At 45.1% G+C, this 15,311-nt stretch overlaps 1 protein-coding gene across 3 annotated transcripts; it reads right to left on the reverse strand.

The window, feature by feature from the left end:
- Window positions 1-44: 44 nt before the first annotated feature.
- Window positions 45-15,302, reverse strand: KBTBD4 (kelch repeat and BTB domain containing 4). Of its 3 annotated transcripts, XM_054025749.1 has the most exons (5): window positions 14,584-14,786; window positions 12,033-12,683; window positions 10,654-11,274; window positions 2,335-2,441; window positions 45-1,734 (listed from the first exon to the last, which is right to left on the reverse strand). In XM_054025749.1, exons 3-5 carry the CDS (start codon window positions 11,243-11,245, stop codon window positions 874-876), a joined length of 1,560 nt encoding a protein of 519 aa, XP_053881724.1. In that variant the 5' UTR covers window positions 11,246-11,274; window positions 12,033-12,683; window positions 14,584-14,786; the 3' UTR covers window positions 45-873. The 3 variants fall into 3 exon arrangements, with proteins under 3 accessions (XP_053881724.1, XP_053881723.1, XP_053881725.1); XM_054025748.1 differs by lacking the exons at window positions 12,033-12,683; window positions 14,584-14,786 and adding an exon at window positions 15,134-15,302; XM_054025750.1 differs by lacking the exon at window positions 12,033-12,683 and having other exon boundaries at window positions 14,459-14,786.
- Window positions 15,303-15,311: the final 9 nt, after the last annotated feature.

Consider the following 15,311-nt stretch of genomic DNA (forward strand, 5'->3'; position numbering starts at 1 on the left):
GTCAAACTTCTTGCATTAATACCACCAGCAAAAAAGAAACCATATCTTTGTCCCACCAGACACTTTTATTCAGGCTCTCACCTAAAGGGCTACAGTGCCAGCAGAGAAGGGTGTGAGAAAATGAACTTTAGTTTCATCTTTAACCATCGTACAGCTCTGTCATATAATGTCAGCAGGCTGGGAGCTCCAGTACTGGGGCTAGAAACCAGCATTGGCACAATAGTATTGTAAGGATAGTTTTCCTCTTTCTGCTAGGTGGCAAAGTAGCAGCAAGTCCATCTCCCCTATGTTAGGGCAGAGCATAACCAAGTCAGGGACTTGGACCCACCTCTAAATTTTTATAGTACAGTCCATTTTAGTCAGTGCCTCTAACCTGAAGCCAGTCCTGTAGCCTTAGCAAGAAACATTCATATTGGAGCCCCATTTCAAACTGCATAGAGCTTTTTTAGGGAGTGTACAGGGTGGCCATTCCCTGTGACTAGTGATGGCAGCAGCACATGCAGCCTCCTGGGCTATTACATTAAAAGGCTGTGACAAAAAAGTTTATCTGCTCATGCTAGGGCTTGCTGGTGGTGAATAGTTCTAGGCCTAAGAAGCCTATCTGCTGCAATTTGAGCTTGAAACACAGCTTCACATCAGAGGATCATAGTAACACTATTTAGTCTATCTGGGAATTAAGATGCTGTAAGTCAACTTAGAGAGTGTACTGAAAGGGAAAACAGCCTCACATCCAGGAGACTCATACTGCCTGCAACGAGGGCTAAAGAGGAGGGGGCACTCTATGGTGCTGTGAGCTGGTCTTGTTGGGGCAAGTGCTAAGGAAACTAGGTGCCTCTAAGCTGCTCTACAGAATGTTCATGTGGGCTTGTCACCTCAAGCCAGCACAAACTGCAGGTTAGTGAGCAGCACCTTGATGCCACTGGTGACAGTCACCACAGAGGTGGCTGGGTTGAGTTTGAAGGTGTTAGCATCTCCCTTTTTGTAACGATCCCGAAAGACATAGATGCTGCCGTTACAACTGGCAATTTTCCAGAGGGATGGTACTGAGCTCCAGGCATCTGGCAGACAGAGTCGGGTGAAACTATCCAGGAGGGGATTATAGCACAGCAACGAGTCCCCCTCAGCCACAATGAACACTAGGTCTTTATGCACAGCAGCATGCATGTGCCCTGCAAAAGGCAATACATAAGGTTTCACGTGGCACTTCTCTGTATTGGTGTCGTAGCACTGAATGAGCCGGGAGGGCTTAGTGAAGAAGTCCAGATCATTCTCCTCCCCACCCAGCAGGTAAATGATACCATTGAGGTTGGCACCTGCAGCCCCAGAGACAGCAACTTCCAGCTGGCTGGTCTCTGTCCACACATTGTCTCGCACTCTGTAGTATATGACAGCATTGGAGAGTGTGTCCTGCAACGTCTTGCCTCCCAGTGAGTATATAGCATCCTTGCTGGGCACGGAGACAAGGGTGTGTTGGAGCCGGTCACGGGGCAGAGGAGCACACCATTCCCAGTCTACGGTGGCATTGTTACATTTCCACATGCGTCGTGGAATAGAGCCCCCTACGACATACAGGTCACTGCCATGCTTGCAAGCTGCAGTGATCTGATGACACAGGCTATTCTGGCCACTCACACTGATTGAGTCATCATCAGCACAGTGCAGAGACACAGCAAGTGAGTGCGTACGCGATGACTCCTTCCCGATCAGGTAGATGTGAACGTTCTCCCCAATCTCCTGAGAGAAAAGGAATTTTTGTCAGAATCCAGGTAGGAATTGTCACAACACACATGCCAGCAGCATTCAAAGCTCCATTCCCTTTAGGGAGTTTTGGGGCCCAGTAGCTCTGTGTTAAGTCATCTCAGCCTCACTTGACTATAAGGTCTCAGGCTCCTACATCCTCCACACCCTGTGCCTTCAAGCCTTGTCTAGGCACCTTTTATTCCTGACCTGGTAAAATGAGCAGTGCCCTGCATCTGAATCTACATGGTCAGGCTTCAGTTCAGTTAACGGCAAGGAAATGCTCAGGGAGCAGAATTATAGTCATGGGAATGCCAACCTTTAGGCTTTCTAAACTGGCCCCTGACCTGTGTACTTGGGGAACACCAGGCTAATACCACTGATTAGTTAACCCTATTGGCAAGAGCAGCCTCGAGGCTGAGGCCATTGACAGTACCTGGGGTTTTCTACCTGTGGGTGTGCATTTCTGGTATTGAAGCCACAGCTTTTTCAAACACTAGGAGGTCACAAATAAGGGCAGGAGCCCTTCCTCTGTGAATAGGGAACCAGAGCAGTATGATAACTGCATTAACTGCAGGGCACGGGGGCCATCCATACCTTTAGACTGGATCGCAGCACCTCCGAGAAGCCTGCCCGCTCCTCTTTGTTGAAGTTGATCCAGGTTTCTATGGCAACTGTTGGATTCTCTGAACATGGAACACCATCTGTAGTTTCAGAGACAGAAGAATTTACAATAAATTGACATGTTATTCTCAAGGCGTGAGCTGAACAACCAGCCTTTTCCTCATAACCTCTTCCCTCCATGAGGACACCAACAAACCCTAGCTTGAGCAAGAGTGAGGCTGAGGTTTATAAAACCTGGCTAGTATGGCCAGCAGGAGCAACTAGGCACCTGTATCAAGTCTATCTGGTTCAACATCAGGAGACACGGCTTCCTTGGTGACACAGCAAATGTTCTATTTGAGGGGTCCGTGTACCATAAGTCAAAGTCAGGGAGCTAATGTCACAGATCTTAGCAAACACCCTTCATGGGCACTCACTAGGACTTCTGAGAGAGGAATCCAAGCTTCTGTGCTCTGGATCCCATTAAGCTTCTGGAGCCCCAGCAGTCTGCATCAGTGGTTCTTCCCTGGGTCCCTCTGGCCCTTTTCCTGGGCACTGATTCTCAGTCTGCTAGCCCTTCTTGGAGATGGAGCTCCTCAGGACATTTGCCATACGCCTCCAGGACCAGTGCTTACCCCCAAGATACTCCAGGTACTTAAACATGTCCCTTTCCCATACCACCACCCCAAAGGCATGAAGCTTCTGGTTTACAGTTTAACTCGCAGGGGCACGCAGCAGTTGTGAAGCAGTGAACACACTCACACACTTTGCACAGAGTCTAACACCTTTTATGCTCTATTATACTTAATCAAATAAAGAACAAGTCAGTAGAGATCACACAAAACAACAAATATCTTAAACACCTCAGTCCCTCACTTTTAGCTCACCCTTCCCTTGGGAGTCCTTAGGGATCATCAATGTCCAGGCAGTCAGGGAATCCCCTGCCTCACACAAGTTGTTGTGTGGTGGGTGGTCTCTTCCTCATGGACTGGAGAAAAATGTCCCTCTGAGCAGAAAAACTTCTGCACTTTTTAAAACCCATGTCAGCTTCTCCGTATGAGCACAAACCCCTGCCAGGTTACTTGCCCATTGCTAAATCAGTTCTTCTGGGCAGGGACCACTTTGGTCTAGAGCAGGGGTCGGCAACGTTCAGCACATGGCTCGCTAGGGTAAGCACTCTGGCGGGCCGGGCCAGTTTTATTTACCTGCTGACGCGGCAGGTTCGGCCGATCGCGGTCCCCACTGGCCGTGGTTTGCCGTCCCGGGCCAATGGGGGCAGCGAGAAGCGGCGCAGGCGAGCAATGTGCTGGCTGCAGCTTCTCGCCGCTCCCATTGGCCTGGGACCGCGATCGGCCGAACCTGCCGCGTCAGCAGGTAAATAAAACTGGCCCGGCCCGCCAGAGTGCTTACCCTAGCGAGCCACGTGCCGAATGTTGCCGACCCCTGCTCTAGAGTGAACAGATTTTCAATGATTGGGAACTTAGCATCAACTACTCTTTATTGTTATTCTTTTGCCACCAGTCTTTGGAATCTCAATCCAACATGGAAGCAAACAGACCACAGAGAAGGCAAAAGGCTGCACATTCAAAATGGAGTCTGCAGCTTGACACAAACACGTAGGGTGCATAGTCTCACAAAGAATTTATAAACTGTACAGATATATACCCAACTCATCACACCCTATGCCTGCATCACAGAGTCAGTGGGGGGTGGGAGACATTGCACCATGATGCTCAGAGAGGAACAAACATCTTCTCACTTAGGCAGTGAGGTTTGGACCTATGGGTCTTTTAGATCTCTTGCTGCTCCTAGAAGCCCAACTAACAGCACCAGCAACACTTTTCCTCAGTCTGCACTTAGCCAGACAACTATGATCCTTCTTCTCAGATCTGGACCTTCACCTTTGTTACATACAGGCAGGATTGCTGCAACATGCTCTTCTTGAAGCTTGCCTACTGGTGCCGAACCACAATACACCTGTACTTAATAGGCTGCACCGGTTTTCTATTTGCTTCCATGTACAGTATTAATCCTTGGTTAAGTCATAAACCCTTGTATCTTTAGTAAATTGCCAACAGCGTGCTAGGTGATTGTATATAGTTTCAGATATGACTGTCTGAGAGATCATCGCTCCCCCTATGTGGAATCCTCTCTAGACTCAGCTTTGATTGTGTGAGGCATGACATTCCTTCTGAAGGTTCCTTGACTGTGAAATCTGCTTCCTCTGGGCCTGACAGAGCCCCAAGTTAGTTTGCATTCAGTGCATTAGACAAGACCCACCTGTTTGCTCATAATGAGGGAGTTTATTCTGTTTAGGGTTGATCCATTATTACTGGGATTGTCTAAATCACTGGCTGTAGCAACCAACACACAAGTTAAATGTATGGTTTTATTCTGGAAATGTGTCCAATAGCCTAGCAATGGACAAGTTTTATAAATAAAACATCATCTGCATTATATTTGTTTTAATGCTGATCACTAATGCTTACTTATTTTCCTCAGGCTTCCACTAACTGGGTTGTAGTACAGGGAGTGCTTAAGCTAACATAGTGCTTCTGCCTAACCACACTATGGGTTTATTTCTGATTGGGGCCCATTTTACAGGCCTACCTGGGTAACACAATTGCACAAGGGGAAAAAACCCACCACAGGAGCCTTTAAACAAAACAATCAAACCAACCTAATCTGGGACCACAAACATTAAAATGCCATAATCCTAATCCTATGGTTATTGCATGGTGTCACTAAAGGTCAGAGTTTAAGTGCCTTAACTGTTTTTTGATTACCTTAACATGTTTGGATTTCTTTTAAGTGTAACCTTAACTCTGAATTTCCTGGGTTTATAATCATAGAATCATAGACTTTAAGGTCAGAAGGGACCATTATGATCGTCTAGTCTGACCTCCTGCACAACGCAGGCCACAGAATCTCACCCACCCACTCCTACATCAAACCCTAACCTATGTCTGTGCTATTGAAGTCCTCAAATTGTGGTTTAAAGACTTCAAGGTGCAGAGAATCCTCCATCAAGTGACCCGTGACCCACGCTACAGAGGAAGGCGAAAAACCCCCAGGACCTCTGCCAATCTGCCCTGGAGGAAAATTCCTTTACGACCCCAAATATGGCGATCAGCTAAACACTGAGCATGTGGGCAAGACTCACCAGTCAGACACCCAGGAAAGAATTCTCTGTAGTAACTTAGATCCCACCCCATCTAACATCCCATCACAGGCCATTGGGCATATTTACCGCAAATAGTCAAAGATCAATTAATTGCCAAAATTAGGCTATCCCATCACACCATCCCCTCAATAAACTTATCAAGCTTAGTCTTGAAGCCAGATATTTCCTTTTGCCCCCATGGCTCCCCTTGGAAGACTGTTCCAGAACTTCACTCCTCTGATGGTTAGAAACCTTCATCTAATTTCAAGTCTAAACTTCCTGATGGCCAGTTTATATCCATTTGTTCTTGTGTCCACATTAGTACTGATCTTAAATAATTCCTCTCCCTCCCTGGTATTTATCCCTCGGATATATTTATAGAGAGCAATCATATCTCCCCTCAGCCTTTTTTTGGTTAGGCTAAACAAGCCAAGCTCCTTGCATAAGACAGGTTTTCCTTCCTCAGATCATCCTAGTAGCCCTTCTCTGTACCTGTTCCAGTTCAAATTCATCCTTCTTAAACATGGGAGACGAGAACTGCACACAGTAATCCATCCACATGAGGTCTCACCAGTGCCTTGTATAACGGTGCCTAACACTTCCTTAGCTCTACTGGAAATGCCTCGCCTGGTGCATCCCAAGACTGCATTATCTTTTTTCACAGCCATATCACATTGGTGGCTCATAGTCATCCTATGATCAATCAATACTCCGAGGTCCTTCTCCTCCTCTGTTACTTCCAACTGATGCGTCCCCAGCTTATACAAAAAATTCTTGCTATTAATCCCTAAATGCATGACTTTGCACTATTCACTATTAAATTTCATCCTATTACTATTACTCCATGTATGATATCCTGGGCCTTTTCTGTATTGGCAATACTTCCCAGCTTTGTATCATCCGCAAACTTTATTAGCACATTCCCACTTTTTGTGCCAAGGTCAGTAATAAAAAGATTATATAAGATTGGTCCCAAAACCGATCCGAGGAACTCCACTAGTAACCTCTCTCCAGCCTGACAGTTCACCTTTCAGTATGATCAGTTGTAGTCTTCCCTTTAACCAGTTCCTTATCCATTTTTCAATTTTCATACTGATCGCCATCTTTTCCAATTTAGCTAATAATTCCCCATGTGGAACCATATCAAATGCCTTACTGAAATCGAGGTAAATTAGATCCACTGCATTTCCTTTGTCTAAAAGATCTGTTACCTTCTCAAAGAAGGAGATCAAGTTGGTTTGGCATGATCTAGCTTTTGTAAAACCATGTTGTATTTTGTCCCAATTACCATTGACCTCAATGTCCTTATCTACCTTCTCCTTCAAAATTTTTTCCAAGACCTTGCATACTACAGATGTCAAACGAACAGGCCGGTAGTTACCCGGATCACTTTTTTTTCCTTTCTTAAAAATAGGAACTATATTAGCAATTCTCCAGTCATACAGTACAACCCCTGAGTTTACAGATTCATTAAAAATTCTTGCTAATGGGCTTGCAATTTCATGTGCCAGTTCCTTTAATATTCTTGGATGAAGATTATCGGGGCCCCCCGATTTAGTCCCATGAAGCTGTTAGAGTTTGGCTTCCACCTCAGATGTGGTAATATCTACCCGCATATCCTCATTCCCATTTGTCATCCTACCATTTTCCCTAAGCTCCTCATTAGCCTCATTAAAGACTGAGGCAAAGTATTTGTTTAGATATTGGGCCATGCCTAGATTATCCTCAACTTCCCCCCCCTTCCTCAGTGTTTAGCGGTCCCACTTCTTCTTTCTTTGTTTTTTCTTATTTATATGGCTATAGCACCTTTTACTATTGGTTTTAATTCCCTTTGCAAGGTCCAACTCTATATGGCTTTTGGCCTTTCTCACTTTATCCCTACATGTTCTGACCTCAATAAGGTAGCTTTCCTTGCTGATCCCTCCCATCTTCCACTCCTTGTAGGCTTTCTGCTTTTTCTTAATCACCTCTCTGAGATGCTTGCTCATCCAGCTTGGTCTACAACTCCTGCTTATTAATTGTTTCCCCTTTCTTGGGATGCAGATTTCTGACAGTTTCTGCAACTTTGAATTGAAGTAATTCCAGGCCTCCTTCACCTTTAGATCCACAAGTTCTTCAGTCCAATCCACTTCCCTAACTAATTTCCTTAATTTTGTAATGTTAGCCCTTTTGAAATCAAAAACCCTAGTCACAAATCTATTTTTGTTTATCCTTCTATTTAGTTTAAACTGAATTACCTCATGATGGCTCGAACCAAAATTGTCCCCTGCAACCATTTCTTCTATGAGGTCCTCACTACTCACCAAAACCAAATCTAAAATGGCATCCCCTCTTGTTGGTTCAGCAACTACTTGGTGAAGGAATCCATCAGCTATCGCATTCAGGGAAATCTGAGCCCTATCATTATTATTAGCGCTTGTCTTCCAGTCTATATCTGGGAAGTTAAAGTCTCCCATGATCACACAATTCCCATTAGTATTTACTTAATTAAAAACATTAAAGAGGTCTCTATCCATATCCAAATCAGATCCCGGTGGTCTACAGCACATCCCAAGCACTATCCCAGGGGAGGCTCTAGTAGCTTTCTTCCCCAATGTGATTTTTGCACAGACAGACTCTGTCTTATCCATTTCATCCCTTCTTATTTCTTTACAGTCTACCTCATCATTGATATACAATGCTACTCCACCACCTTTGCCTTTATTTCTGTCTTTCCTAAACAGCACATACCGTTCAATACCTGTACTCCAGTCAGGGCTACTATTCCACCATGTTTCTGTTATCTCTATAATATCTGGTTTGACTTCACATTGGTTTACAGACATCTTAATTTTTGCTGTTTGGCTTCGCTCACATTCTTTACCTGATTAGGCACAGACATTCTACCGCCAGTTTCACCTATTAGACTGGTATCTACACTACCCTTCCTCCTTATGTCCATTCTCCTACCCATGGCTGTATCCTTTCTTACTTTGTTTTCTTCCCTCTCAATGTTAAAATCCAGCGTGGAGATTACCTGGACATCTCCCAACCAAATGCATGTTTTTAGGGTAATTACAAACAAGCTGTACGTTTTTTTGTACCCTTGAGATACTGATATACACTTTCAACCCTAACTCCATCTGAACAGCTTGTCTGTGGATTTCCTAAATTTTTTTAAATTACAAAGTTTCATACACACCCTAACCTAGAAAATGCTACCATGCGATATTCCTAATGATTTGCAGATATTCAGTATCAATCTTAATTTTTTTTAATTTTAACTTTTATGGATAGATTCACCAGTACCTCCAAAGCAGTGCACAGCTGCCAGCGAGGGTGGGTTCACAGCTGCTTTGCCTCGCTGGAGCAGCACAAAGCACACAAAGCATTCCGGTGAATCTGGCCCTTAATTTGCAGTTGACTTATTGGAGGGCTGCGTTAATTAAAATACTGCTAAGCAGAAAGCACCAGGGTGAGCTCAATCCCCTATTCCCATTATTACTGAATTTTAAGGACTCCCTCATAGTCCTGCCTGAATTACCCTGGCAGTGCTGTCTCAACACATTGTAGAGCCATCAAAGCAGTACCACAGGGAAGCCTTTCAAGCATTGATGCCCAAGCCAGCATGAAGCCATAGAATTTTTAAAGAGCAGTGGCAGATGGGCCAAGCATCTTGACATGTGAGAACTCTTGACATGTGTCTGCTCTCCTTCATACCACTGACTCACTGCAACCAATAGGCTCCACTTGAGTTACCTGTCTAGTGTATACAATCCTAACAATTAGATACAATTGTTTATAACTACATTAAAGTTATACCCTACTTTCTTCAAATATGGCCTATGCATAAAATTTCAATTAATTTTAAGTATATGGAAAGTTTGAAGTGTCTGCATTATTATTCTATTGCCAAGATCATTCAGGACAAAGAAAAGGCAGATTAAGAAATGTAACAAAGGACCACATCTTTAATTAATTTTATCATAAACAAATTAACAGATTTACTTGTAAATACTTTGAAAATTCATTCTGTAGTAGCAGAATGTGCAGTAAAGTTGGGGATGATGTACTGTATTTTTCACACAAACAAGACATTGAAGTCCTGCTTTAAGTGAAAAATGGTACCCAACCTTAATTATGGAGTCCCAACCAGCACCTCCATAATACCAGAAGGAAAAAGACAGTAGGGAGAAAGCATTAAAAGAGAATGAAAGGGCTGGAATTAATCATGACTCAAATGGCTGAAATACTGGGCACCACCTTCAGATCTTGTTTTCCAAAAGAAGTGAAGTTCGGGTAACTAAGACAGGAGGAAGCCCCTGTAAAAATAGCTCTCGCTAAAAAGATAAGGGAATCCTTGGAAGATGACATATAGACATTAGTGGGACAATATGCATCCCAAGCTGTTAAGGGAGCTAGCAAACAGACTTAACGTACCATCGAGTTATTTCTGGAAAAATCCTGCAAACATTCCAAAAATCTGAAGAAAAGCACATACAATTATAGGCTCCCCTACACCAGCTATGTATGTGGCTTGATTACCTACTGAAAGCCCTACAATATGAGTGGAGCAAAGTGTCTTCTATAGGAAACCAATTGATATGACACACCATGTTTGGCGCTTTACAAACAAATCTAGCTCTGAAATGCTTTCTACTGAAATTGACAATTATTTGAGGAAACTCATAATATTATTGAAAATACCACATAGGATGGAAGCGCAACAGTTCACTGAAGGTTCATAAACTACACCCGAGATATCAGTGAGCAGGGACCCCCATAAGGTTTAATGCCACGCATCCCCTGAAACCTATGAGGTTGGAGGTTGTTACCCTTTCCCCAGGAACTGCTGTGAGATAGACAATATGACCATGTTACCAGCATCTTTTATGTTAATGTAGCTATTGCTCAAAGGGTGGATGCTTCACTGCCAGCTGCAGTTACCAAGGCTTCTTTGAATAAGTTATGCTGGATGGTTTGCTATGGGAAGACTTGCTTTGATCAGCCTCTGAATAAGATAGTTGGGTCCTCTGAATCCCATCCTCCTGGCCTTCTTCAAAGCCACCCTGCTGGTTGTTCAGATAATCCCCACAAACCTCTGAGACAGCCACCCCAAATCTCTCTCCACACCCACATCCTGGCAGGTCTCATAAGCCCCCTGTGCCTACCTGTAAGGATGTCTGTCAGCAGGCGGAGAGGTAGGTGCAGGAACTCCTCTGTATCCTGAAGCTGTGACAAATGTGACTTGGCACAATGCTTTGCAGCTGTGTAGAGCTCCATGTCACTATGTTGATCTGCCAGCCACATAACCTGAAGACAATTTCTCACCTGCACCGTGCGGGCCAGGAAACGGGAGCACTCCTCAAAAAGGGCAGTCAGCTGGTACATATCTGCCACCTCATACGTTTCCTGCAACTCTTCTGCCCGCAGCTTTACAGTCCCATGGTAAATATAGTCCACCAGGAGTTGGAAAACACTCTCGCTAACATCTTGTAGCTCAATCACCTGGTTGTGAGCCTCCTTCAGGTTGGAAGTGAACATGGAACGAAAGAAGCAGCTCTGAGCTGAGAGGACTAGCCGGTGCAGCTGGAATTCTTTGCCTTCCACTGAGATGGTAACATCAGCAAAGAGCTCATCCTCCAGACAGAGCTTCATAATACCCTGAGCTACGCGGCCTGAGTGAGAACGGTCAGTGAAGGTGTAATTCACAAAGTAGTTCTCTTCTGTGGAGGAGCCCCCAGTCTCCTCCGATGAGTCCATGTTGCTGCACAGATCTGACCTCCAGCAATCTGTAAAACAATGGCAGTGAGACTCTCCCCTCAACTAACAAGATCATGCAGCTCAGGATACATGCAACTCCAAAAGCCAAGAGGAGTCGGTGGGTAGCCAAACAAACTGCAGCCTAAGTAACATAGCTACTAGAAACTTCCACCTGATCTGCAGTGCTTCCTTATAAGTGCAGGACATGAGGTAATGTGATTAAAACTGCCACAGCTGTCACTACAGTGGTAGCCTCATGCAACAGTGGAATCCCAATATTCCAATCCCTGGAATTAGCAAACACAATTACCCTTTCATCCCCATCTCAGCATCCTAGTGAAATATAGCAAAAGAGATCTAAGGTATGTAGGGGACATATCCAGCAACCCAAATCATGAATCTCTCCTTTACAACAGAGGAGGCACATGAAAGAAGTTTCAGAATTTATGACTCTAATAAAGTCAGATTCATTCTTCTCACATTGCATACTCCCCACTTCCGGTTTGATAACAGGGATTTCTGAAATCAATAAAGCAAGGAAAAGATGGTATTATTAGTGTGGGCAGGTAAAATGCAAACAAGGTTGAGGCATGGTGTGTCGGCAAAGGGAGTCTTCAAACTACCCAGATGAGAAATTTGCCAAGTGCCTGACAGTTGCATTAAATTTGTATGAAGTGCCCTACATCTGCAATATGAGATACAACCTGTAGAGATGACTACTCCCAGACAACTTGAATCAGATAATCAAGTACTATAGAAAGGCTTCACATTTCAAGCCAGATGGTACCTGCCAGATGTTATTAGCTGTAATCTCCATTAGCAGCAGGGCAAGGTCAAAAGAAGCAATGATGTCTCTTTGGCAGGCATTTCCCCTGGGGCAGGAGGCGAGGTAGGTCTCTGCCACAATGAAGAGCTGCTGCAGAGAGGGTTGGTAGTAGAGTGACCAGACGTCCCAATAAAATCGGGACCGTCCCGATATTTAGGTGTTTGTCCTGCATCCCGACCGATCTTTGGTCAGGACACAATTTGTCCCAATATTTTCTTCCTCTCATCTGGTCAGCCTAGGTGGTAGCTACCTCTTTACCTCACTGGTGATGCTATTGTGCAACTGGAGGGTTTTGGCATCAGCAGCAGATGCATCCCAGCAATAGCAGAACATAGACAAGCTTCTTACAATTGGGACTATGCTCACTCAAAACTCATTTTCACCCCTCAGCGAGAGACTAAATTTCTAGCCCTAACTCTAGTGGGCCATAAGGTTAACATTCAATCTTAATCATAGCAGTTATCTGTGCATCATCATTTTTCAGTGATTTCAATAGGATGATTTCATCCAAGAAGTTTGCAATTGCTGTAGTCCTTCGGTTGAAGATATAGGCCCACAATTGTTCAACTCAGTCTGTAATTTGGAAGCATTCCTGAGGGTTCTTTGCTGAAACTAAAACACACACACACAGCAGTGACCATGAGCAACACTTCCTATCATTTCTGGTTGCCAAGAAGATCCTCTATTCTGGAGAATGATAACCTTGCCTCAGCTATAAGTATCTTTGTTACTTCTCAGCTGGACTACAGCAGCATAACATACCTGGGCATGAAACCATCAATCTCTAACTAGTACAAAACTCAGTACCTCTCCTTGGCAAAACAGGCCACCACAGCTACATCAAACCTGTCCCCTGCTCTCTACACTGTCCTCCCATAGGCAATTTCAAGTCAAATTCAAGGTTTTGTTCCTTATCTTCAAGGCTCTCGACAACCTGAGCCCAGGACATCTAAAAGATCACCTGAAGTGCCAGGATAAGAACGGTGATCGGCAACTTCACTCTTCAGGTACCATGAACTTTTACTGAAAGGGTAACGCTCACTTGTGGTGGAAACAGACCTTTCTCAGACTGTGGAACAAACTCCCATAGGAACTAAGGGCCATCACAAACCTCATCACCTACTCCAAGTATAGAGTCCATTTTTTCAACCTTGCCTTCTCCAATATGAATACAAAGCAGCATGTTCTTATTAAAAAGCTGTACCTACTAAAACAAAACACTGCAATGCACACATAGCTTCCTTTTTGGGGTGAGGATGAGAAAAAGAATGAACTGCATGTGACAGATGCTAATCACGTCATTTAATGCACTGTTGGAAGGTGTTCAATGACTGCAATGATGAAGGTGACTTACTTATATAGAAAATAAAATAGATACCAACAGTCATTTTCCTTTTCTCTTGTCTAAAATAAAGAATCCACCAGGGAAACGACATCTTAGTATACTATTATTAAAAACTACAGTTGAAGCAGAATAAAGGCTGCAAAAACAAGTGCACAAATTCTGATAATGCTAAAGGTGACATTTCCCTCATAACATTAACTTGACCACATGTCATGTGCAGGATTTTTCAAAGATTGGGGAGTTGTATAATCTTCAGATAAAGACTGGTGGTAAAATACACAATGGGAGGATCCACTTTCATGCTTTCTTCTATACCATGTGCTCATGAGCATTATTTCTTAGCATCACTCAGAGACCTCCAATAACAATTTCAATCTCCATGGTGATCTAATTCTGTCTTTTCCGGTGAAGGGCAGTTTGGCTGGGCAGGTCTGGGATCAGTTGGAGTCTGTCTCTCCCACATTTCTTCATGGAGGCCTCAACAATTTAAGCTCATCTTTCTTCCTATATCTTCCCCATGTCTCCCATTCTCTATCACAGTTGACAACACCACTGCCTATATTACTTACATGATCAGGGAGTCATCTTAGGCTCCTTCCTCTCCCACCACTTTTTCCTCTGTCCCAACCGCTAACACACTTTTACAAGCCCTGATTATTTCCCAATTTGATTACTGCAACCTCTTCCTCTTTGGCCTCCCTACTACCCATACCATTGCTCCCTCCAGTGTATCCAAGTTGTGGTGGAGAGATTAAAAAAACTATTAATGATTTTATTGAATTTCATATAAGTATCTAATTATGCAATTAATCCAAGGAAGAGAGGGATGGAACTACCCCCAAGAAGAGGGAAAGAACTGATGAAAAAAGAAACGAAGGAAAAAGTGATGGAAAAGTGGAGTTCTTCACAGGTTGTTTGATGAATGTCAAGCATATGAATTCAAATGCAACAGAGCTCTGCTTCTTGTGACAATGGATAATTGATCACATCAGCATATAAAGATTACATCTTTCAAACTGTTTGAGTCTTTTGTATGCCGTACTTCCAAGCCCACCAAATCAATGCTGGTCCCATCCTGGGAGTGCGGAAGGCGCTTGAAAAGCAGTCCCCTCCCTGGATCTTACCTGCCTCCTTTCATCCAGCCCTTCACCACTGACTGAGATTCACCTTCAAGTAAACCCTTGGACAAGACCAGACAGGCTTGCGCTTCGCTCTCCTCTGCTACCCTCCTGTCCCCGCCTCCTACCCCGGGCTTCCCCTGCATGCGCGGCACACTGCCCACAGGCCTGAAATACCAGTCCCAAACCGGCCGCAGGCCGCCCCTCTCCTCAGATCCCGCTCAGAAACCTGCTCCTTCGAGTCCCCCAAGGCACGCGAGTCCAGCCAAACCGGGACGGCCCCTCTCGTACCTCCCGCCAACCAAAGCCCCCCACCCGCTGGGCCAAACCGCGGCCCCCACCTCCCCTTGCCCGCCACCTCCCAGCTCGTCCCTTGGGACAGGAAGGCTCCTCCCCCTAGGCGCGGCCCATCCTGGACCCGGAGCCAGCGCCCGCCGCTCTCCACCGAGGGTGCCCAGCAGCCCGGGCGAGGTTCTCGGCTACAGCCCTCCCGCCCTGGTGCGCCGCCGCTCCCGCGGTGGGGAAGGACGGTGGCACTAAGGGAAAAACGCCGCGCGGACTTAGCCTGGGAAACGCGCCAGCCCCGCGAAGGTTCCCACCTGCGGCTCTTCCCTTCATGCCGCCGGCCCGGGCCGGAACCTCCCACCAGTCTTCCGGGGAACCTCACAACGGCTGCACCTTCCTTTTCCGCATAGCAACGCGTTCGGAACTTCCGGTCAACTTACCGGAATCTCGCGGAGAAACTGACGGCAGTGGCACTTCCGGTTCATGGACTGG

This window comes from Malaclemys terrapin, chromosome 4, assembly GCF_027887155.1.
Source record: "Malaclemys terrapin pileata isolate rMalTer1 chromosome 4, rMalTer1.hap1, whole genome shotgun sequence".
Classification (NCBI taxonomy): Eukaryota; Metazoa; Chordata; order Testudines; family Emydidae; genus Malaclemys; species Malaclemys terrapin.